This window comes from Alosa alosa, chromosome 17 (genome assembly GCF_017589495.1).
Source record: "Alosa alosa isolate M-15738 ecotype Scorff River chromosome 17, AALO_Geno_1.1, whole genome shotgun sequence".
NCBI classification, from domain to species: domain Eukaryota; kingdom Metazoa; phylum Chordata; class Actinopteri; order Clupeiformes; family Clupeidae; genus Alosa; species Alosa alosa.
The window spans coordinates 10126229-10151583 of NC_063205.1; the positions used below are offsets into that span (position 1 = coordinate 10126229).

Below are 25355 nucleotides of genomic sequence, written 5' to 3' on the forward strand. Positions count from 1 at the left end.
TTTCATATTATACAGACATGCTGTGAAATGATGCAATCGGGGTGAGATACAATCACATTTTTGGCTGAAATGCTGCCTTGAGGTCCTACCCTTGGTATGAGACGGTTATGCCGGCTACTTTGGAGTTCTCGCAGCCCATGGCCAGGAAGAAGAGGGACAGGAAGTAGCCCAACAGAGACGTTCCCAGCGCAAATTTGGCCGCTCCCATGATGCTCAGCTTGAACTTCTTCATGACCACGCCTCCCGAGAACATTCCCAAAGCGACGGCGGGGATGTTTATGATGCCTGGGGAGCCAGCAGGAACATGTGAAAAAATGTCTCTCACCCAACCACCATTCAAGCCAAAGCCAAACCCATCCCTGCAACACTGTAATGAGGTTGAGCACACAGATGGACTATTTTTTCAACAGCAAAAGTGGATGATGGTCCATTGGCTGTCCATTAGTAGCCAATTCAAGCATACCTTTTATGTGGCAATTCCAATAGAGCTTCAACATTTGATATTCTCTTTCCTATGCAATGAAGGCTGGCCTCATGCCATGCTTTAGTAATTCATCAAATAAAAGTCTTGAATAAAAATGAGAAAGACATACAGAAAAAAGAGAGCTGCCAGCTGCCATAAGCTGCTGGCAGATCCTGGATGAAACTATAGGCTTGTGCCTAACCTTAATGTATTGATTTAACTTCAGTAGAGAGGACTGTTTATATTCGTGAGTAATACATACCCATCAAAAAGTTGGCAGTAGAGGCGGACTGTCCATAATGCTGTTCTATGTATTTAGGCTTGTATGTGACCATGCCAATGAGGGAGTTGAACTGGATAATGGTCACACAGAGATACAAAAAGTACACAGGATTTCCAAGAAGAGACTTTAATGTTGGCACAAAGTCTGAAAAAAAAAAAAAAAACCACACACACACACACACTGTTAGTTCTTATAGAATTAGGCTACTGCCAAACTCTCTTTCCAAAACTTTAGAACACTATATGAAACAAACAAGCTCTTTCATTCTATTTTTGTGACACATTTAACAAGCACAGCACAGAAGTGCAAAAACAATGTTACATGCTTAGAATGTTATATTTAGATGGACAATAACATAATACATTTAACATGTTCAAATTCAAATTCAAATCTCAGTTCTCTTTTCTAGCGTCTGCCCAGCAGAACATGTTCTCTATCTGCCCCTGCTTAGCTGACTGCACTGACCTCAGTGACATCAGTTTTTATTAGCTGAATGCTCCTGATTTAGCGAATTACCAGGCTTGCTTACAGCATGGGATCCATGGTGAATGTGGGGCAGAAGCACTGAGAACCCTGGATACTATTCCTCCACACAAATACATACTGTATAGAACACAGGTGCAAAACCTAGCGACATCATCCACAATCGACACATCAGTGAGTCGTAGTCAGTTTTTTTTTCTCTGCAGTTATTCCTACATCGATCTTCCTTCATCATAATATAATGATGCCTGATTGGTGGCCTATTTAGTAGAAGCAAGGAGACCTTCGACTGACTCTTGACCAGGTAGCCAAGGTCCACCGATTTACCTTTGGCCATCTCTAGACAGCTGGCGGGTTCGTCTGCCTGGTACTTGTGCTCCTTGATGGAGTTGGTGTGCTCGGAGGGGCTCTTTTCCAACGGTTTGCCCACGGGCATGGGCAGCGACTTGGGCAGGAACCAGAACGGGATGGCCGAGAGCAGAGTGATGAGCCCTGCGATGAGGTACCCCAGCCACCAGGCCCCCACCCAGCGTGCGTCCCCCGGTGCTATGGTAATGCTCTCTGGAGAAGAGACAGACATGGCTGTCAGTGCACTCTCACTGCTACCATGCATAACATGCAGGCGCTTCGCTAGCAACATGTTAAACAAGTAGCATTAGATTAAATGGCAGAATCGGAAATTGAGAGTCTTAGATCCGAGCATTACAATCAACTGCTGCATCTAGAGGGGAAATTAATCTTGCTTCTGAAGAAGATAATCACATCAAGTGAGAAGATGGGGTTTCAGAAAATGACATTTAACTAGGATCAGAGTGTTCCGAGCTCTCTCTCTCTCTGGCCAAGTCTGTGAATGGAATATGCCATATCTGAAGTGACATGTTCAGTTAAGGCAGGGGATCAGAGCGCCTCCACACGTGATGATTTGCTTGATCCAAACTTAGTTAGAGCAAACTGGGAGTAAAATTCTTCCCAGGAGAAACACACAAAAGAAACACACACAAAAAAACTTCTAGGAATACCTTGAGGTATGGCGGGTTGTAAACCTCACAACCCTGATCTCCAGGAATTGTGGGTGTACTATGTAGTCTGAATATCTAAGAACAGAGTTGAATGCCCTGACTGTGCTGTCTAGACAGGGGGCTTGCCATGAGTATTTTGAGATGATTGCCAATGCTGCAGACCGGTCTTTCACATCACCATGGCGGGTATCTCACTCACCCATGTTGACAAATCCAATGTCCACATATATCTTGGCACACAAAGCTCCCAGCAAGTAACCAAACACGGGACCAATGACCGATATCGTCTGGACGCAACCTGACACAAGGGACACAAACAGCGATTGCTTTGACACGTGAATGGGCTCGCTGCCAAACAGCAAAAAAGAAAAGGAATATTACAGGAGTGTTTGTGACATCATAAATCAAATGACTTATATCTAAAATAACATACACAATACCACATAATCCCTCTGAAGGACTTCATGGTCAATTAATCATGAAAGGGACTAACACCTATGACAAATCTAGTGTTAAACTCTCTTTACTAAATGATTAATCAAGAGCTGAGAGTAAGTAAGGACACTTATTTTGAAGTAGGACTGATTTGCTTCTTTTTCTTCAGTAAGAAAACCTGTAGATGCATGTTTGCACATAGTTCACAGTTGCCCTTAGTTTTCTCTGTGAGATCTCTACAGCATGTCAAACAGAGCTGTAGTGGACCTTAAAGTGGCCTTTTTCGTCCCCTATGCATGTACAGTATACAGCGTTGGTGAACTCAGTAATGCAGACACTGCAGCAGTTGTCAATCTCTTGTTGCTTTGTTGTTCATGCTAAGTGAACAATCCCACCAAGTAGCATGTTGCACATATAATATGGATATATACATAAAACAAGCCTCACCAATGTAGAATGCTGCATTTTCTTCCAAAGCATGATCATCTATGTATGAGATTCCAAGAGGCTGAACAGGAGTCTCCCCTATTCCGCGTAATACATTCCCCAGAAAAACATAAATCCACATGGACAGACTGGATTCTCGATCACAGCCTAGAATTCACATAAAGGGAAAAAGGATAAAATAGAGTCTGCAAATCACTGGCAGACACTGACTGTAAATTCATTTTGATATTTGTGAACATTTCTTTGTCTGTGTGTGTGTGTGTGTGTGTTTGTGTGTGTCTGCATGCATCCGTGCATGCACATGCAATGTGCCGGTGTGTGTGTCTGTGTGTGTGTCTGGGTGTGTGTGTGTGTGTGTGTGTGTGTGTGTGTGTGTGTGTGTGTGTGTGTGTGTGTGTGTGTGTGTGTGTGTGTGCTTGTCTGACATTTGGATTCAGTGACATTCATGCCTCGCCCCAATCTGATTACACTGTATTCAATCAGCCCCCATCTGCATACTGGAATTTGGTGGCTTACATATTGACCTCCTTCAGGATCACAAAGCCATGAGCACTGACTCTCTACAGCGCTGAACAGTAACGTCCGCTACAACGGAGAAGCCCAAAGTGACCAAAGAGACTGTTCACCTGCTGTAGGCACCTCAGAGGAGTTGCCACCTGCAGAGAGCCCACCAGGTGAGCTTGCTGGACATGGAGAGAAGACATTGGTTGAGTTCACTGAAGATCTAATCGATGAGTCAAACTTATAGCTGTATAAAAACATCAACACAGTGTTTTAGAGGGAGATGAGAGGGGAAGGCATAGAGCAGGCTTATCATGATTAATCAAACCCACAAACACACAAAAGACCTGCCAAAACCAGAACTGTGTGTACTGTGTTCACAGCTGATGCTGCAATGTTTAGCATTGAGTCAGCTATGCTGGAATGTGTCATTGCTATAATTTATACACAGAGACCTGTGAGACTTCAGCGCAACACAAACACTTTAGCATCCTGTTCTGAAATATTTACATATGAAACAGACATCAAAGTGTAGAGTGCAGGGAAAACACTCTCGAGCTGACTTGTCACAGCTGAGATCCTTAGGAAAGAGCTACATCTATATTTTAAACAGAGATTAAGGCAGCTAGGCTTAATGGAAGGTTCATATACATAGATTGTCCTTTATCTATGCCAAAAGAATAAAGTGTAGACAGTCAGTCTGGTTCATGGGTTTCTTTGTACAGGCCAAATGGGAAAACTGGGCCAAATAATGCATTTATCTTGACAAGTAGGGCACAACAAATCAAAATACAAAACAGTACATATGGCATTTTGGCAATAGCGTTTAAAAAGCTTTGATGAGAGGCATGTGACCCAAAAAGCACTCAGCCTGTTGCGTGTAAGTCAGGAGCAGCCTGGACCCTCTGCAGTACCTCCTGCATGGGTCATTTTGTCCACTTGGAAGACACTGGGGAAACCCCACTCCCTGAGACCGGTGTGATACAAAAACCAACCATATAATCCACCCCCCAGCCCCCCAGCGAGTCATGCTTACCGTCCGATAATGAAGTGTGGCAATGCAATGAGGAAAGTCCCCAAAGACATGAGCAGGCACCCCACTGCTATGATCTTCGGTCTGTGCAGCTTGGCCCCAAAGTAACTGACAAACGCAATCACCAGCAAATTACCTTGTGTGGGAGGAGGAGAGTAAAAAATAGAATATTTTAGCCACTCTTGAATTGCTCACGTTGCTCTGACTGAATTTCCTCAATGGCTTTAGACCAAGAAGACCTCTCAGCCTGGCATAAGCAAAACGACATACAAATGGATTAATTAGCCTCTTATTTCAAGGAAATCCTTAATACAGTATACAGACAAAGGGAGCAATACAAAGACTTCCTGCCAGGGGAAATGGCATGGGGTCAATTAGGCTAATATATGGATTTACGCTTCTGAGAAATCTAGAGCTCAATTCTGGCCTATTTCCATGTTCCAACTCCAGTTTCCCTGAGAGCTGCATTCTAAGGTGAGAGGGCTTAAGAACAACAGTCCACTTCCAACAATGCTAACTAAGAATGGTCATTGTGTCCCATGTCCTGACCTCTTCTTTCCTCTATTGTCTCGCCATGCTGGGGCCAGGGCATGTGAGGACCACTTCTGCCTGACTGAATAGAGACAGAGACAGAAAGCTCATTAATATGTATGGCTGTCAGACTCTGGACCACCAAGGGCTTCAGCAGAACACCTCAAACTGGAGAAAACACAGAAGAGGGACTTGAGCTCTGGGACACCTGCAGCTAAGGATGTGCCCTGTTTTTGGACACGAGACAGATGGAGGATGGGTTGGAGAAGGAGGGAGAGGAGGAAGAAAGGAAGGTGGCTTGGTGGCTAACCCAGTGTCCCGACACATGATCCCTCCCTGTAACACTGCAGGAACCGGCCTCGCTGCTCCTCTCCACTCCACTCCACTCCTCACCTCTCTCTCTCTCTCTGCTCACTGCCTCGTTCCCATGGAAACGCTCCTATGGAAACCCTGGCTGCCGCTGCCACGTGAGATGGGTGCTGCAGTGTGGCTTGAGCCCCAGCTCTCTCTCTCTGCCTTTACGACTTCACGCTCACGCCGAGGCTCTTGATCCCCCAAGGACAGGCACAATAGCTCCATGCATACCGAGCAACACTGAGGGCACACTTACAGCACAAGCCCTTGCCGAAACAATTGGCCAAAAGCATGCAAGCACCAGGCGTGTGGCATATGAAATACAATGGTTTTGGCCTGGCCCTCTCACTCATATATAGAAACCTATAGAAACCACATTTTCATGTAAAGTTCTATTAGGAGGCATACGCCATCTACGTATACATATCTATGCTCTCTCGATTGTTGCGGACACATAATGCTCTATAACTTTCCTTCACGTAGCTAACAACGTCATGTCACGCATGAGAACGGTGCAGCTGTCTGGTTTCCTGAAGAGAGCTGCATGTATCATCTTACCACCCACCAACCCACCCACCCACCCGACCCCCAAAATCAAAAGAATGTAAAAATAGTTTTTTGAGGAGGCGCCCATGACGCAGGCGGATCTGGTGCTTACCTATTTCAAAGCTCCCATCAATGACACCAACTAAATAACTGGGGATGTCAAAGCGCCTCTCCAGCTGGGTTATTGTGCTTTTCATATAGCTTCCCGACAATGCCTTGGCGAAATACGCAAAGGACAAGGCCACAAGGAACATCTAGAATGAAAAAGGGAAAAAAGAGTGAGCAAAAGAAAGCGAGAGAGAGAGAGAGAGAGAGAGGGGAGGAGAGAGAACATGGGGGAGATATATAAATGTATCATTTCATAACCAGTAGTTCACTGTACCTCATTAGCCTAATTTTGGATGCCTCAACCTTGCCTCATAAATATGGATTCAAATCAATAGGGAGAAAAGCAGAGTGAGCGAGAGGATGAACATGGCTGAGAGAGGCAAGCCAGAGAGGATGAACATGGGAGGGATTTGGGGGGGCAACATTGGAGTCATACTGCAGTACTAGGGTGGGAGGAATGGCAGGGGGTACCAGTGAACAAAAAAATAACAGGAGATTAAGAGAGCTTATGTCACACTCGCTCCAGCAAGAGCAGTTCAGCAACCTGAAGGCAGTGACTCAAGCCTGGTGGCAGAGGCAATGGAGCTGCTGGGGAGCTCCATAATGACAGGAGTGAGGCTGCAGCATTTGTGAGGCCGCTAGCAACCGCTGTAACATCTCCCCTCCCCCCTAACCTCCCCAGAACCTCCAACACACACACACACACACACACACACACACACACACACACACACACACACACACACACACACACACACACACACAAACGCACACAGCGAGTCTTACAATCAGCAGCCTCATTCTGTATGCACCTTCTCAGTGGCATATCTTCACCCACACAGGGTTTTTTATTTTACATACAGACACACACACACACACACACACACACACACAATATGAGCACTCTCACACATATGCGCATGCATGTGCATTTAAACATACTGCGTCAAAGGCTAATGATCACACTGGAGAGTGCATGAGGAGGAGAGGGAGTAAAGAAACAGAAAAGAAAGGAGTGAGAAAAGAAAGCAGGAGGGTTGAGTGATGAAGAAAAGTTGTCAAGAAAATTAAAAAAAAGGGGAAAAAAGGCACAAGAAACAAGGAAAACAGTGATTATGAGTGGGGGTGCACTGAAGAGGAACATACTTTACATTTTGCTGATAAACTGAGACTTCATTAAGGGTTAACCTTTCATGCACTTACAGTACTGTATGTACCACAACACATCATCAATTCAGCCAATTACATTGCAAAGCAGTACAAAGATAAATTAAAAAATGCACTCAGCAAATAATTACACCAGCATTGAAAAATGCATGGCTACTCTGAAGTCCCCCAAGGCAACAACAGACCTCCCTTGGATGGCCCTCTCCTATTGGCAGGAGTCCAAAGTGATGTAGGCAAACATCATCAACAGAGGACATTGATACTAAATTTACTGTGTAAAAACGTCTAGAAATAGTAATAATATGAGGGTGAGGTTTCAAACAGCAAAGTTTATGTTTGTTTTTTTTGTTTTTGTTTCTTTTTAACATCACAGCCAATGAATACAGATGATGATTATGAACTATGCCTATTATCATCACTGATATATTGTTGTTTATTAGATTTATTTATATTATCATTTTTATATCTTGTTGGCACGGCACCATTGGGCTAGTGATGTTTGGTCCCTGAAGATCACATTCTGAATATATCTGTTATAGAGATGCACTGATATGGAATTTTAGGGCCGATAACGATAACCGGTATTTATTGGTTTGTTGTGGCCGATACCGATACGATAACCGATAATATTACTCTTGAAAAAAAATTGTGAAAAGTGATTTGGGGAAAGCATTTAATAAGCATAATTTTATTGCAGTAATTTTACCTACCACCAAATGATGGACAGAACTCATAATAGTCCTCAATAGTACGGCAGTCAACAACATAACAGTAGCCTAGCCCTACAGTATGTCAGAACCTGACATCAGTGAATTGCGAGTGAGTGGCTAGAGAGTTTGAATCGTTTTCATTTAGGACTAAACGCTCATAAACGGTTCAGCTTGGAATAAGCTACAGTATAGCGACCAAATCAGAGTTTGTGAGGGAAACTTAGGTTTAGTTTCAACTGCGGGTAACTGAATAAAGCTGCAACTCCTCAGATTGTATCTTATGTCCGTCTACTCTGTTGCGCACAACCTGCTGCAGCAGAAATGAAAGGCGTTAGCCCCGAAGGTTTTAATAACTTATTATGATGACCTGTCTGGAACTGAAGCACAAATGGTTAGCATATTTCTAGGTAATAATACAAAACCCAAGCTAAAGTAATGGAAATATAATACTAAAACACAACTTAGAACTAGGCCTACTTATGTACTCGTCCCACTAACGAGTTTGTTTATTTGTTTCCCCGACCAGCGCGGCAAAGTGCAAACACACCAGCAAAAGACGGCTCTAGATAGGGCTGCGCTCCGCTCTGGTAAGGTTAAATGGCGGATCATTCACGAGAGGATTTTGAGATGCACAGATTCCCAAATGAACGCATATCCACAGATTTTGTTAGAGTGGTGAAATACATTCAACCGCTGACATTATATTGAGGAAAAAGTATAGCCAACCAAGCTCAAGTAGGCTAGCTCAGTGTAGCCAGACGGACCTTACATAGGCCTAAATTAGGACTTTAAAAAAAAATATCGGCGCAAATTATCGGCCAGAATTCTGTTATCGGGCCGATAATAATATTTTCATTTTTTCACTTATCGGCTAATAATATATCGGCCGCCGATATATCGTGCATCCCTAATCTGTTATGGTTAAAGTTTAAAAACATCCAAAAGCGAAAAAGACAAATGGCAAGAAAAATATCCATTAGCCAAAGACCTCACTGGCCTTACACAGCATAAAATAGCTGATCTCACACTCTAGAAAATTATTCTTAACCTAGTCAAGTCATCTTCTTGCTTTGATTGAGTTAAGTCAGTGTCAAGTTCATTACATACACATACACTTGACATAATCAGTCAAAGCAACAAGATGACTTGACTTGGTTACATTAAGTCAACTAATCATTTTTGACAGTGAAGCTTCAGAAGTCTTGATATGGCTGTGCTTGTCCTGTTCCTCCAAATCAGACCACCCCAGGCAAACACAAAAGAGTCACGCCTATAACACACATGCCTTCCATACAGGCCGGCCATTACTTTTTGAAAAAAGTGGCAAGAAAAAAAGTTCCTCAATGAAGAAAACAACCTTTGTTTGTGTTCTTCCAGCAAAACAAAAAAGAAATGTAGGTTAAAAAATGAACATTTGTTTTACATCGTCAGTCTGTGTTGCCCGCCCGCGGTCAGCAGCAGGGTGGATCAGTGCGCCTGAGACTTCCTGGGATGTTTAACACCATCACATCCCTGTGGGAAGTGCCTCTATCCTGTCTGGTTTTCTTTGAATGGGAAAGTCTAAATCCAGAAATTAGAGGCAGCTGACATCATTGACTCAACCACTTCATTAGAGAGAGAGGGAGGGAGAGAGAGAGAGAAAGAGGTACAGACAGGAAGGAGACAGAGAAGGAAGGAGAGAGAGGCAGGGTGCAGTGAGGTTGAAAGAGAAGAGAAAGAGCAACAGAAAAGGAGTCTGAGAGAAACATGCAGAGAGAAGAGGTGAGTGTGAGAAGAGAGAGAGGGAGAGAGAGAGAGAGAGAGAGAGAGAGAGAGAGATGAACAGAACAGGGTGTGAGTTCTGAATTCTGTCAGACTCTCCTCTACATTCTGCTGACTAATAACTGATTGCCAAGTCATGGCTGAACAAAACACAAGTGGGTTCATCTAGATCAAAAGGAAGCAAATGACAAAGTGAAGCTGCTGTATGTTTCACTGTAACATGCGAGAGAGGCTTGTGCACTGAAAGGCCGTCAGCTGACACTGCTCGTAACAGTAGGTCTCCATAACCAGGCCTGACCGTAAATCTCGAGGGGAGGGATGCCAGTGAGGTGGCCGTGCCTGTGAACCCTTCGGCATCAGCCTCTGGATCACATTTCATGTGGAAGCACAAAAAACAACCAGCAGGAACAGCCAACACAGAGTTCCACAGACGCAATGTACATGAGCCACCATTTAAGAGTATGTGTGTGTGTATGTGTGTGTGTGTGTGTGTGTGTGTGTGTGTGTGTGTGTGTGTGTGCCTATCCATGTCCTCCTGCATGCCTCACGCTGCACAAACGTTGCCCGTGCAACAAAGCCTGTGCTGTCCTTCCCTTGCCCCGTGGTCCTCACATGTCACCTCCTTCTTAAGACGCATGGATGCCCAGGCAAAGCAGCGGGACGCTGGCATGTCAATAAGCTCCCGCGCTGCCATGCGGCTCGTGCGCCATGTGATAGCCAAAAAACACTGTGAAATGGATCAGTCGCGGAGCCCACACACACACACACACACACACACACACACACACACACACACACACACACACACACACCAAGGACCCCATTGAGATTGAGAACACCCACACTTTGTGAGATCAGTGCTGACATGGGGGTCTTAGAGCTTTTTTCCCCGCACTTAACCTTGGTGGCGGCCTTCACTGGCCTGTGGTGATTAAATCAAAATCCCAGTAGCACGTTTCAGTAGCAGAGTCGACATAGAACCAGCACTGTACGAGTGGCTAATCAGCTTTCTCCGGACATACAGCTTGTAAAAGGCGCTGTTACAATGCTGTCTTTCTTCAAGTTATTCTTGGCATGGTATTCATACACAAATGCCAGAGTGTGGCAGTCAATTTTCTTTTTTCAGATCTAGTATTTACATACAAAATATTAATTAGAACAAAAGCTTTCTGGGAAAGGATTATTGCATTATTGAGACCAAAATACAGTAAACTACAGCAAAACTATACTGTCTAACAATTATTATACTTGCTGGATTAAGGCCACAGCCCAACTAATAGCAGATATGTCCAACATCCAACATGATCCAATTCCACGATTAGGTGCTGGTGGTCCATGAAATAATCTCATTGTGAGGCTTTCATGCCATTGTCTCACACTGACATAATCCAGTGAAAAAACAATGTATGAACTTTCCATCAGTCACTGGCCAACATACTAGGTTATTAAACATGCCTTTGGTCCACCACACATCAGGAATGAGACAACTTTGTTACTATATTTTCAACAGAGGCTTGTCTGCCCCAAACCTTCATGTTTGAGTGGACAGTCGCCAATGGGGTCTATCAAAAACAAAACATCATCGAGCCCAGAGGAGCCACTGTGGGATGTGGCACACATCTTGCACTCAAACTGACCTGAAGAGAAGGAGCTTTGTGCTGTGAATGATGCAGCACAACCTTCAGTGAAATAAAAGAAGAGTGCACTTTTTTTTGTCTGACCGAAAGCCTTCCTGACGGTAAACTCACAAGGCATGTCACACACAGGATAGTCCCGTACAAAAGCCCAGGGCAAACACATTCAGAAAATGCCTTTAGTTCAATACATCGGAAATGATTGTACCACAACCCTAACTGCACACTTTTGAAAAGAGAGGTATGAGCAAAATTCTACTGTATGAGCAGGAAGTATAGAACAATGTTGCTATGTGCACTATTATGGAATGTCTGCTTAACGGATTTTCCAACGAGGCTGGCAGAAACGTAACCTTCACCTTTAGGCTGGAGCAAGAGGAGTGATCTCTGGAAGGCATGGGCCTGTTCACTGCTGACCGTGTATCCTGGACTGGGCGATCCATCCTCCACAGAGAAGTCGCGTTTTCCTTGGGCAGAGTTTCCCTAATGAAATTTCTTGGCATTGATGCATGCACCCCTGTGTGAAGAAAATGGGAGAGCGTGACCTCCTTGCCTCACATCTCCGAAAGATAAATAAATAAAGTGTTTGCCAAAGCACAGTGGGAAAACTAGCTGCGGGTTATAAGAGCTAATAACTCCCAAGCAATGGCAAAAAATATATATATAAAAGGTCATACTATGAAAATGGAAGACAATAGCTCTAAACAGTTATCAGTAAATATTACTGAATACAACCATTTACAAAGGCTATGAATCCAAAACGGCACAGATACTAATGAATCCTGAAAACTATTAGGGATACTATTATGGATAGCAAAAAAGATACGGCATAAAGTAAAAGCAATGGTCTATTTATCAGTTCTCATGACAAATTTATTTATATCCCTTGGTGAGTTAGTTAGGAAAAGTGAGTGTTGAATGAAATTTCCTGCTCTACATACAGTACAGGGCATCTTCAAGCTGCTGCCTTCTCAAGTCATGTGAAATGCCCAAAGGTATAGAGTGCCAGCAAAGACATGTGGTGCTAGTACTAGCACAACAACAGCACTGCAGTCATGATTATATAATATATATATTTCTCACATATGGGGAGGTATAAACTAATGACTGTCAATTATTTGGAACACAAAGGAGGTTTTGTTAAGATGAAAAAGAAAAAAGAAAAATGTGTTGAGAAGCAAACACTGCCTGCTTTTTTCTCTGCAACTTCTTACAAAATGCAGGGTTAGCTCCAGATGTCCTTCTAAATGGTATAGATTCCACAAACTTCAGATTACACATAATAATCTAACTCTTAATCACATCATGTGGCATGTTTTGTGCTGTTCTTGATGGATATAATCTGGGCATTAGGTCATAGGCTATCATAGGGATTTAACGTCACTTCATAAAGAAATTCCACTTAAGTTCAGAGATTGAGCATGAAATTCCTATTTCAGTATAATAACTATTCTATGATAAAATATCTGCACTTACAATTCTGTAACAATATAGATAATATATCTTAGTGTTAATTTCGTCAGACGAGACGAGAGGAAATATGTTAGTCAACAACCTTTTTTTTCATGACTAAGACGAGACGATGACGAGACAGCAGTAATGTCCTGAAACACTGACTAAGACTATCTTAAGATGCATTATTGTTGACGAAAAAAGACGAGACTAAAATGTTTTGCATGAAATAAAAACTAAGATAAAATCTCTCTTCATTTTCGTCTACAAAATGAGAAGACAGAATATCTAGCTGTTACGTTTTCAAAATATTCCGAATGAGTTCATACGCAACAGCTTTCCTGTAGGCTAGTCTACGTGCTGTTGCTGCAACCCTGTGGCTGCAACACGAAACTACATGGAACAAGAACACTGGAGATTTCTGCCAGAGTTAGCAAGCTAACTACCTAAGCTGTATGCCACAATGCTACATACCCAGAAGTTGAAGCTTCTCTCATACAAATTAACATCCCCCAGAATGTCCATACGAAAATGTTCATCATGTAATGTCAACTATTCAACTAGTTAGACTGATGATGCAAAGTTTGCTAGCAAGTAAGCTAATATGGAAAGTTAAGCTAGCAAGTTAGCTATGGCTAAGATGGAGAGTCTGTTTGGGGAATGTGTTGTGTTTGACATATAAGCCATCTAGCGAGGCGTAAAACATTAATACTTTGGTCTCACGACAGTGTTTCTCAAACTTTTTCAGTTTCAGGACCACTTAACTAACCCTAGCTAAAAAAAAAAAAAGATTATACCTTCTTCAACAGTAGCCTATAATTAGTCTACACTATAGGCCTACTCACTGAACCACTTTGCTTATTGTGTGGATTCATACTGTATGATTTAAACTGGCATATCTTACATAGACAGTGTTGCAGAACTGTTTTTACATACAAGTTGGTTCAATATTGCAAACAACTCATCTATATTATATTTTACCACGTCTGCTCGCGGACCACTTGGGATAGCTTGCGGACCACCAGTGATTCCCGGACCACACTTTGAGAAACACTGGTCTACGAATATGACAGTGGTCCATTCAAATCTTTTACATCTATGGTCAAATCCCAGCCGAACTATAACTGTAGCTCGACTTACCTGTGCATGTAAACATACTGACTGACAAAAAAATCAGAATGAGTAATTATAACAGACGAGTAGCCCTGTGGACACACAATATTGTTGGAAAATTGAGATGTGTGAAACACTATTTGACTCAAATGGTAATCAGAAATAATTTGTTATAAAAAAAAGACTAAAAGGTGTTGACTAAAACTGACTAAGACTAAGATACCTTTAGTTTTCTTTTGACTAAAACTAGACTAAAATGACGAGACTTTTAGTCGACTAAACCTTGACTAACAAAAATTATTTTTGAATGACTAAATATGACAAAGACTAAAAAGGACATTTCGTCACAAGACTAAGACTAGGACTAAATTAAAAATAGGTGACAAAATTAACACTAATATCTGCACTTATCATTTAGTACGCAATGGACATCACAAGATAATGCACTGTCTATATATTTAAGCATTGGGGATGCCTAAGGTGCTTCACCTCAGAGACGCTTTAGCAAATTAGCGGCCATATGCAAATCTGCATTTTTTCACCTGATCAGTGTTTGCTAATCATAACCTGCCGACCTCCCATATTCAACCCCACATCAGAAAAAGTTGGGACGTTGTGTGAATTGCGAATAAAAACAATGTAATAATCTGCCAATCTCATAAACTCATATTTAGTTGAAAAAGGACACAGTCAACATATCAAATGTTGAAAATGACAAATTTGACTATTTCATGGATGTTAATTTTGAATTTGATACCAGCAACATGTTTCAAAAAATGGAGGTAACAAGCTGGAAAATTTGTGTAATGATAAAGAAAAGAAAAGGAGGGATGTTTCACAACTAATTAGGGTATGGCAACATGATTGGGTATGAAAAAAGCATCCCAGAAAGGCAGGGTCTCTTAGAAGTAACGATGTAGGGGTATTCATCACAATGTGTAAACCTGTGTGGACAAATGATGAAACAATGCAACAATGCAATTTTAATGCTTCTTACAAGACATTGTGACATATTTGGGGAGTTAATAATTTACAATACATAATATCATTAAAATATTCAGAGAATTCAGAGAAATCTTTGCAAACAAGGGATAGAGCTGAAAAACAATATTGGATGGCCGTGGTTTCTGTAAAGAAAATCATTATATGGGCTCAGGAAAACCTCTGATAACCATTGTCTATGAGCATAGTTTGATCCTCAATTCAGAAATGCTTGTGTAAACTTTAACATGCAACAGCCAAAATTGTATTTAGACATGACATGATACATATATACCACCGTCTTATCTGGGCCTGAGCTTGTTTAAAATGGACTGCGTTGGAAACGTGGAAAAAGGTCCTGTGGTTAGATCAATCAAATTTTGCCATTCTTTTCATGAACGTATCTGGGTTAAAGAGGAGAGGGCCTATCCAAGTATCCAACCTATCCAACTTGTTTTAGTGCCCAGTTCCAAACCCAACATCTATGACGGTGTGGAGGTGCATGAGTGCCTACAGCATGGGCATCTTGCACATCTGACAAGGCACAATCAATTCTGAATGATGTATACAGGTTTTGAGCAACATATACTGCCATCCTGTCAGGCCTGGCATGTTTTAAGGAAAACAATGCCAAAACGAATTCTGCACATATTTAAACAGTATTAATTCGTAGAGGAAAATTCCAGGTGCTAAAATGGCCTGTGTGGATTCCAGATCTGTCAAATTAGGTGCATCATAAAATGAAAAACACGATTAAGAATACCCCATATGTTGAGCAACTGCAATCCTATATCGGACAGGAATGGGACATTTAATTTTCAAAACTCTAGCAACTGGTCTCCCCAGTTCCTAAACATTTACAGAATTGTGTTGAAGAGGTGAAGCAGCACAGTGGTAAACATTCCCTATCCCGACCTTTTTTAAAACATGTTGCTGCCATCAAATTAAAAGTAGCCTAAACATATATTTGCCATGAAATAGTCAACATTTTCATTTTCAACATGTGATATGTTGCCTATGTCCTTTTTGCTGCTAAATATGCGTTTACGAGAATTGCATATTACCATTCTGCTTTTATTTGCATTTTACACAACGTCCCAACTTTTTCAGAATGATTGGGGATGTAATTAGCCTACTGCGTCATTGATACGTGAGTTTAATGCAGTACTGACAAGGACGTAAACAACTCGTTGGCGCTTTAATGAGGCTGCGTAGGACCCAGAAGTCATGACAACGAGTGTGTCCCTGACCACGCGCACTTTATCTAATTAGTGGCTGCTTATAAAGCCCTGCACTGCGCCTCGGCTCACGGCAAATCCATGACTGACAAATCAACGAACCGGCATGAATGAAAGCCCTTTCCATGGAGATAAGCCTTGAAAGTCAGACAACTGCATTATTTAAAATGCCTTGCCACAGCAGTTATATAACTATAACCTTTTAACACAATACAACTATTTTAAACTAAATAACACATAGATGGGGTTTGGGAAACAATGACAAATAATAAAAATAAAAAACTTTTTAAAAAATATAGCCTGAATGAGCACAAGTCTGCTATGAGACCCCCTACTCAATGTCCATCCTACATTTAACTAGACAATATTTAGTCTATTGATTGTACCATTATTCAAAATCTAAGTCTGATATTTCCCAGTTGTACGACGTGACAGCGCGCAATTGCGCGAAGGGCGAACATAGGCTATCTTCCAGATGGAAACCAACAGTTCACTTAAATCATCTAATCAACATAGTAGCACTGATACTCACCAAATTCTGGGTAATCCGCGTGCCAGGTTAACTTTCCTGCTCCTTCAAGAGCGTTACGACCAAATGAAAGACAAGTATTTTCTTTGGAACGAGGTGAGTCCACAGCGCTGACGCACACGCTGTCGATGTGATGGGCTTTATTGAAACTTCATAAGGATGAGGACGAAAAGGCACTCGTTCTCAGTGCAAGTCTCAGGAGTTCGGTGTCAAATACAAACCTCTCAGTTTTAGGTCAGTTCTCAGAGATTTTGTACACCGGGGTCATTTGACGTAAATCTGCTTCCTTTCACAACAGCGTCCCTGGCAGGCTCACTGAAGTGAAATAGTTGTTGGGAACGGTGTTCAAGGCGCTTGAAGAATTGGCTCAAACACGTGATGACCCCTGGGAGCGCCAAGAGAGAGATGACATAGGATTGATTTGTTTCGCTGTATGTGCATTTCAGACCAGATGATCGAGGGACATTTTCTATAGTTGAAGCATAATCGCACTGTGTGCCTTTAGAGCATATAAGAATCACCCATCTTTAAACATTAGCCTACCACGATTTTCGTCCATATCGTTTTAATGAATTTAAGTCAACAGTACAGCTGGGTAAAGTGGCTAAAGATCACTAAGCATAAAGCACCGTTAGCCTGTAAAGATAATGTTATTTACAGCAAATGACAGCAACAACGTGTTGGAGCCCAAGTCTGTAATTGGGAAGTGTGTGAAATATTAACTAACAGTCTCACCGGATACGAAGTAAATTGACCCATTTAAGGGCTGAGACTAGAAGCACTGAGCGCACTTGAAGCATCCATTGCAACAGTTCTCACTCGCGTCGCTACAGAGACAGTTTAGTTCGCTTAGATGCATTTGTGACATTTTTATAAAACGATGTTTTGAGAAGCACAGTACTTCCTAATTAATGCCCATAAGTTTTGTTTTTGTATTTTAACAGATAATTATTGTAAAGACAGTATCAACTTGGTCAGAAATATTGCATTATCTTGTCAGTGCAACCAACCAAATTGATGTTTTTTTTCTTTACCGACACGAGGATCACATGGAAAAGGAAAAAAAAAATCTCCACGTTCCTTGTTGCCATAGAGATAGAGCTGAGACATGCAATATGGCAGCTTTAATAACTTGGGAAGCGGGTCTGACATAGTTTGATCAAATCCGGGTGTGTGCTGACTTCAGTTAAACCAGCGAGTAGGCTGCACCTGTGTCCTGCCCGAGTCTATGAGGGATCTCTGTGCAAACATCAAACTCAACCGTTGCACTCTTTTCATTTCAGGCACAATGAGATGACAACATCTGTAGCCTGCTAGCCATTGTTTGATCCAGCCTAGCCTTCTATTATGAAGCTGACCATAGCAAATGGTGTAAAGTTGGCCTAAGATTATAGACTTTATTAACTAATCATATAACTCCATTTACAACTCGAATTGATGGAGGGCCCGAAGAGAGTGAGCATCAAGAGATACAATAGAGGTGGGCAACAACTTGTTCTTTTGAGATCACCCACAGACTACCGTACATAGTTAGGCCTTGTCAGATCATAGGTTAGGCTTGGGGGTGCAGCTGAATTCATGGTCCAGTAAGGCGAGCCTATAAGAGATTCTTTCTCAACACCAATACTGCATAAAGACGCGGATCAACAAACAGCTTCTGTCTCCATGCTGTTCCCATTGTGTTGACAGCCTTGACATGACCCTTTTTATATAGGTCAGCTGACTTACAGTAGAAATATCAAATGATCACCATGTCATCTGACATGGAAACGTTATAGTATATAAGTTTAGGGTTAATTGGGTCTAGTCAGTAGCCTTATTATTGACCCTTAATTGTTAATCAGTAGATTAATCCTAGGTGACCCAGGCTTGTTGTATGTAATTTTAGTCAGTGTTTATGCATATTAGTATGCAAATCTCAGTATTTGGTCTTCATAACAAACTCCTGGAGCATTTTAACACCTCTGGGACTGTTGATACTTCAGGTCTAAACAATGTATGCATGCTTACAGTGGATATGCCTAACACTGTAGGTTACATGTGGCCCTTATTAGCCTATACTAGTTTGTTTATATTTTATTTGTTGTCTTTTGCATACATTTTAAACAACACCCCCATCCTGGAACAATCTGTACTGAACAGTTACATCTTACATAAAATAGGCCTAATACGTACTACTTTTTAAAATGACTGTTCATTGATCTAATTAGTTGTGCTCTAGAAATACTCTAGATTGGGACTTTCTTCCTTCATGCATGTGAGACTGAACCAATTGGACAGCCTTAATCAACTGATGTTTAATGATAAGTTGCCACTGGGATGGCTGGAAGGAGGAACCGATGGAGCCAGTGCTCCTCATCTGGGACGGAAAGGAAGCAGTAGGTCACCACTGACTCCACCACCCTGACTGTACTCAGCTCCGCTCCTAGGTTCAGAACTACAGAACCTAGGATCCAGCAGCACCACGGCAACTGGAGCACCTCAGCTAGGAGTGCTGAAACTGCCCAATTGCAAAGGAGAGAGCCTACTGAAAGGTACCTCATCCCGATCCAGAGGGGCACCCTGTTCAGTACCAGGTCAGCGGCGGAGACGGGTGTTCAGGACACTTCTTGCAGGTCCTTCATATCTCCCTGGTCTGCAAGTGAGCCGAGACCATGGGCCTGGGAGTCAACCACCCCAGTCAGCAGAAGGTGTGCAGCTTGTGACACCGAAGGAAACTCCTCTGAGCCACACGTTGCCCCGTCACATGGTCGTTTTACGTTTGATGGAGAGAGTCAGCTGCTTGTTGGAGTGTCTACATGACATACAACTCAGCTCTGTTACCAGTTAAATGTGCACTGTACACTACATGTAATCCATCCTCGCTCTGGCTAAATGTAGATCTAGTAGTTCCTATTTTCCTGGGTTGCTGGACTGTAAAGAAATCCCACGGAGGAATGCTTTGATCAGCTTTGTTGCCTCTCTCTGAACGAAAGGAGCCAAAGGATAGAGGGACTTGGCCTATATAAGGAACATGCCAGGTTTGATGATGCAGATGAGATCTTACAGTCTTATAACTCACACTCATATAGTCATTTTTTCAGAAGAAATTCCCCATTTTCATCTATTTTTAACGTACCCATTTAGCGGCCAACGTACTGGGGTACCCATTTAGCGGCCAACGGGGTAATCAATTTGTCTAATGCTGGTGAAAAGGGCATGCTCCTCCCCGCGACAACAACGTTACATAGTGGAATACCAGGCGACTGCAAGAACAGTACCCTTACACTAGTAAAGTGAAAGATGGTAGAAGTCTCTTTCATGTACTTCCTATCACATGAAGGAGGAACTGTACATTCAATTCATGACATACTGTATCTTCTTAGTTAGGTCATGGTGACATAGCACAGGCCTCTCCCATGCTCTCCAGTGTAATGTGTATGATGATATCTTTGTTTTTCTGTGAACACCTCCAGATCTGTGTACTGCTGAGTTTTGTAAACTAGAAGTGGAGTAATAAAAGTGTCAGCTGTAAGATACTCTCGTTTAAGTGCCTCTTTCTGGTTGAATTTTGCCCCTGAGTACGAGTTATTCACGTTATACACGTTATACAATCTCGAAGACCAGCACTCAGATTCCAGGGCAAGCACTTAAAGCAACATTATGGAATTTTGCTCCAACATTTGGCCAGCTAGAGAAAATGTCACTTTTTTGACATGTTGTTAGTGTGCACTAGTGAGGCACATATTTACAATACATTGTGTTTTCATGTGTTGGTCTTCTGAAAAGACTGCCCAAAAACATTACCACTCAAAGCTGCAGTTAGTAAAATCCTCTGGTAACAAGTTCAAAGGACCGCATCTGAAATTATGTGCTTTAATCCACTTACGTAACTGTCCTTTCTTTCTGTCATGACACACATTTCCAGCAGTATGTCTTGGAACATTCTTTTGTATCTTGTTAGGTTTCATAATGGCAATGAATAAGACATTTAGCCTTCATGCAACATATTTTATCAGTCTCTACACAGATAAGTACTCAAAGCAACTGAACCTGAACCATCTATAGCTTGTCTTCAGTAGTAATTGGCATTTCAAACCGATTTAATCAATAAACCCACTTGTTATTCACAGCAACACACATTCCTGTATGGCATGGCCTGAGAGCAAAGTGTGACTGATCATGTAAATCAGAAGTATTTAAAAATAGCCATTTAAATTGTTTGTTAAATTGTTAGTTCAAATTAAATTGAAATAAAATTTCAACTGAATTTACTTGTTAGCCGTTTCACAACAGACCACACTTATGCCTGACAAAAGCAAGTGTGCCACCTTGTGACATGATGTGGATGAGGTTTCTAGACCACTGTGCATGCACCTAGTAGTTTCTCTGTCTCTTTCTCTTTCCTCATCCTGGTCTTTGCGCACCATCTTTGCTCTCTATCACAACTTTCTGGTTTCTTCTTATCACTGAGCAGCTCCCAGGTGACTTGCTTGTTCTGTGTGATTAAAATGTGGTTTCCACAGCCCAAACTCCTGAGACACTGTGCAATGCAGGACAGTGTGAATGACTCACACCAACCAGAGGATTGCATTTGGTCATTTGGGATGTTTTTGCCTTCACTTTCATCAAGGGAAATGTCTTTGGCTACATAGTTATGGTATATATGGTACCATATGCCAAAGTGTATTTAAAGTTAAAGTGTATTTAACTGAGTGGCATTTGTGAGCAAAAGAAAACACTGACACATTGAGATACCACAGCATATAACTCATGTTATTCAACTGTATTCACATCACAACATCCACATTGTTCATCTTGTGACAAGGTCTAGTAATCTCAATATATATTTACTGTATAATACATTATACCAAGAGGCACTTCCAGTAAATCTGGCAATAAAGGAGCTACAGTATAGTGTCTAAATTACAAAACAGTAAAAATAAATAATGTTTATCTAAAAGACTTTTGTTGTCATTTAATTTTTTTATCTGTACAGTATATATTTTGTACAAAATGGAACAATAACCATCAATAAAATGAATATTTTACTTATCAACGAATACTGGTGATTTACACATTTTTCCCTCACTATAGGTATTGCTACATGTGTTAAGTGCAAGGTACTAGTCAGAAGAAAATGATTAGCCTGTGAAGTGTCGACTTAATATATATTTATATATATATATATAATTAAAAAAAATACAAGTCTCCGTTCTCTTGTTTAAAGAGGTGTAAAGCTCATCAGGGCCTGACCTTATGTGATTTGGTAAAAATAGTGCTAATAATTAGGGTGATTTTAGACATAAACACTTTTTTAGACAAAAAGATGGTGGAGCAGTGCTGACTGGCAGTGACGGACGGACAGACGTGTCAATAATGGGAGGAGATTCTCACACTGACGCCTGAAAAGAACAAGACGCAGCAGCAGAATGTGTGTTGGTGGCAGATAGGATAACAGAGTCACTTAAAGAAGGTGTCCAATTAATTAAGACTGAAAGGAAAAAGAACAGTTGGCAGTTGTACCCATGGAAAAAAAGACCCTCCCCCCTGTATTGCCTGTAAAGAAAAGAAAATTCTGGTCCGCTTTATGCATTCACTATGCTTGCACATTTTATAAACCTAGGCTATCATAGCCCTGCCCATGGGAGCCATGACTGACCATATATACCCAGAAACATAAGCCTCTCACACACCATGAAAAAAAAATCACAATCCCTTGTGGTTGAAAGGTAGTCAAGTCTGACAATATTGACTGAATGCTGCAAGAGCAGACAGTGAAAGATGTCACTACCAATTCAGCCTAGTACAGACGTCGTATACCCATACCCATAAACAGACAAAGGATGAGAAACCAGCGTGAATGTCTGCAGATACACCAACGAAAGCTAAACGAGTCCCATCTCATCCTTCTCTTGTGTGTATCCCTTTATGAAACGAGCAAAAGGCAAAAGTACAGACTAAATAAAAAGGTTAAATGAAGATCAAGGCCAAACAGTTTTGGAGGATTTTTTTTTTTTCTGAGGCACTCTGTAGAGGGCTGTAGTATGGTCTCGTCACACTGTGGCATATTCGCACGGATGCTTTAAAGAATAATAATAAAAAAGAAACACATGAAACACACAACCATATCGCTAATCAAGCAGTTCAAAGTGTTAATCCCTGGGTAGATCCACAGTTTTTTTTCCATGTAAGTCTCTTTGAAGGATAGGGTTCTGATTGGTCAGTCCAGAGGAGAGGGTGGGGAAACGCCTCTGGAAATTAAGTAATAGAGTAATACCACGGGCCTTGTTGTCTTTGATGATGGGGGTTGGTGGAGGAGGGTGTTTTAAGTGCGGAGGCTCGGTGGATATCAAAGAAGGCCGCAACAAGAGCGGCACGTTCCTGTGGCGTGTGCATCAAAGAGTTGTCCTTGCGCATCGAAGCGCAACAGGCCGTTTCCAAAGTCACTGCCGCCCATGTAGGCAAGTGGAGGTGTCATTGATGGCTTCCCAGTGGACAGAAGACTTTGCACTTCAGAAGAGAAGAGGGCCCACTATGTTCAAATGACTGCTCTCAATAACTATACCATACTCAGATGCATCAATAAAGCCGATGGGCCTTCCGTGTACTTACTGTGTGAGGGAAACTTAATAATTCTCTTTCTTGAAACAATACAGTATATATAGATTTTTTCCTGCCTGTAGTGGATTTTACAGAAAGATGAAACAATACAAACACAAACATGGCCTTCTCATTTCTTCAGTGATGTTTGCACATGTATCAATGGTTGCCTGAGATAGAACACGCAGATATGAAATGTGACAACTCACTGAAGGCCACAAACCACTGACCTGTACCAACATGAATTCCCATAGGCCTACAGTTTCTCATCTTCTTAATCCTTGTACCAAGTATGTGATGTCTCAGTCGGGCCTACCAGTTGACTACTGCTCAAGAACTTGGCACAATAAAGCCAGAAATCAAGATGCTTTGTCTTTTGAAACTTCACTTCACAGAACTATGAACACTATTCATACCGTACATCTAATTGCAGTCTCTATGTGCAGTGTGTCCCTGCTTTTGTCCTCTTCCCAAAAGATCAGGGTGTTTCCATGTCTTAAACTGTGTGTCTGGGTCTGTAAACATCATGCATGTCACATATAATGAGGCTCCTTAATGTCACTGCCAGGGAAACAGAGGCTACAGTCAGATAGTCGTTTTTGCTTGGATAGGTTCCTAACTGAGTTAAATGAATGTATCTTCGTGGCAACCACGATCAGCTGGTCGAATGCTCTAAATGCTTAGGAAAGGTGAATCAATGCTTCTGTTTGAAACTCTTTAGCATGGGTTCACCTGAGAGGAGAGGAGATACATCTGTCCCACAATTCCTTGTGGCAGCAACAACAAACGATCAGTGTGACCCTATGCGAATGAAATCTACCTTAGTATGATTATACATCACACTGTATATGTCGTTTGATTCTCTTAGCACCACGGTTGTCTTTTCCTAACGTCTCACGAATTCCTCTTCACGACCTCATGCGTTTCACTGAGGTCAAGTAAGAATGGCAAGGAAAGGATATAGGACCTAATTTTTTTGGACTATCGTACTGTAGCCAAAGAGAATGGCAGTTAACAGCATTAAAATTGTTCTGGAAAAAGGAGTTTTGGCTTTTTCTCTATCTTAATAGGGAGGAACTGTGTTGCATGCATCCCCATGTTAAATGCCCTCCTACAGCCAGCCACAAAGCTACACAAGCGACAATAAGATTGGCAAGCAGCAATGAGGGAAAAGTTAAAAACAGCAAAATGTGATGAAGAGTGAGAAGGACAGACACCACATAGTTAGGGTGGGTTTAAAAATCTCCACTGAAGTAATATTTGACTAACACACACACACACACACACACACACACACTGATGTTGCGCTTGTTCAGTTCCCAAACAATAATTTCAAATAAAATTTAAAAAAAGAATTGTCCCTTTTAACACTTAAAAAACCCCTGAAAGTGCAAACTAAACGATTTAGGCTAGGATAGGATGCAGAGTATTGCTTTAACGGTCAATCCCTGGCCTTCCTTGTTTTTTCCTTACTAATGATATTAGCAAAGTACACTGAGCTGTTTTCAATTTCAAAGGGGAGGCTGGAGGAGGCATGCCAGAAACGGAGTGTGCTGCTGCAGCTTCGTCACCCCCCACACTCTAATTGGCTCCCCCATCAAAGTGCACCGTTCTGGTGGAGGCCCAACAGCAGCGGAGTAGTGTGATGAGGCCTGAGGAGAGTGTTTCATCTGAGTGCTGCTGTCCTCGATCCGCTCGGCCATCACGGCCAATCTGCCTTGTTCGTACATCAAAGGATGGGGGGGGGGGGGGCGGGCGAACGGACGCCACGGGTCCACTCACGTGGACGTACGGATGGGCGGGCGGTGCAGTCCAGGCACTCCATATCATCAGCTCTGTCATGGGAGCCCCACCCCCACCCCACCCTTCGGGCTGAGCACCAGGACGACTTAGCAATGTGGACGACGCTCCGTGCCTTTTTCCTTCTGCATGACTTTCATGGCTTTGGGATGAAAGCAAGGGCTGGAATACTGGGATTTTGTGGG

The 25355-nt window shown here is 42.1% G+C and overlaps 1 protein-coding gene across 4 annotated transcripts in view; it reads right to left on the minus strand.

Moving 5' to 3' along the window:
- The window catches only part of slco1c1 (solute carrier organic anion transporter family, member 1C1), a 31530-nt gene that overhangs the window by 4673 nt on the left and 1502 nt on the right, over nt 1-25355 (minus strand). The window contains exons 1-11 of one of the 4 annotated variants that reach the window (XM_048267540.1): nt 17524-17554; nt 16792-17173; nt 11835-11992; nt 6208-6349; nt 4668-4800; nt 3757-3878; nt 3131-3277; nt 2448-2546; nt 1557-1790; nt 726-890; nt 90-285 (exon numbers count right to left, since the gene is read on the minus strand). In XM_048267540.1, coding sequence (XP_048123497.1) covers nt 90-285; nt 726-890; nt 1557-1790; nt 2448-2546; nt 3131-3277; nt 3757-3878; nt 4668-4800; nt 6208-6349; nt 11835-11978 — 1382 coding nt within the window. In that variant the 5' untranslated portion in view covers nt 11979-11992; nt 16792-17173; nt 17524-17554. Of the gene's footprint in view, nt 1-89; nt 286-725; nt 891-1556; nt 1791-2447; nt 2547-3130; nt 3278-3646; nt 3699-3756; nt 3879-4667; nt 4801-6207; nt 6350-11834; nt 11993-16791; nt 17174-17523; nt 17555-25355 lie in introns of those variants that run through there. The other 3 variants (XM_048267542.1, XM_048267543.1, XM_048267544.1) reach the window with 3 other exon arrangements.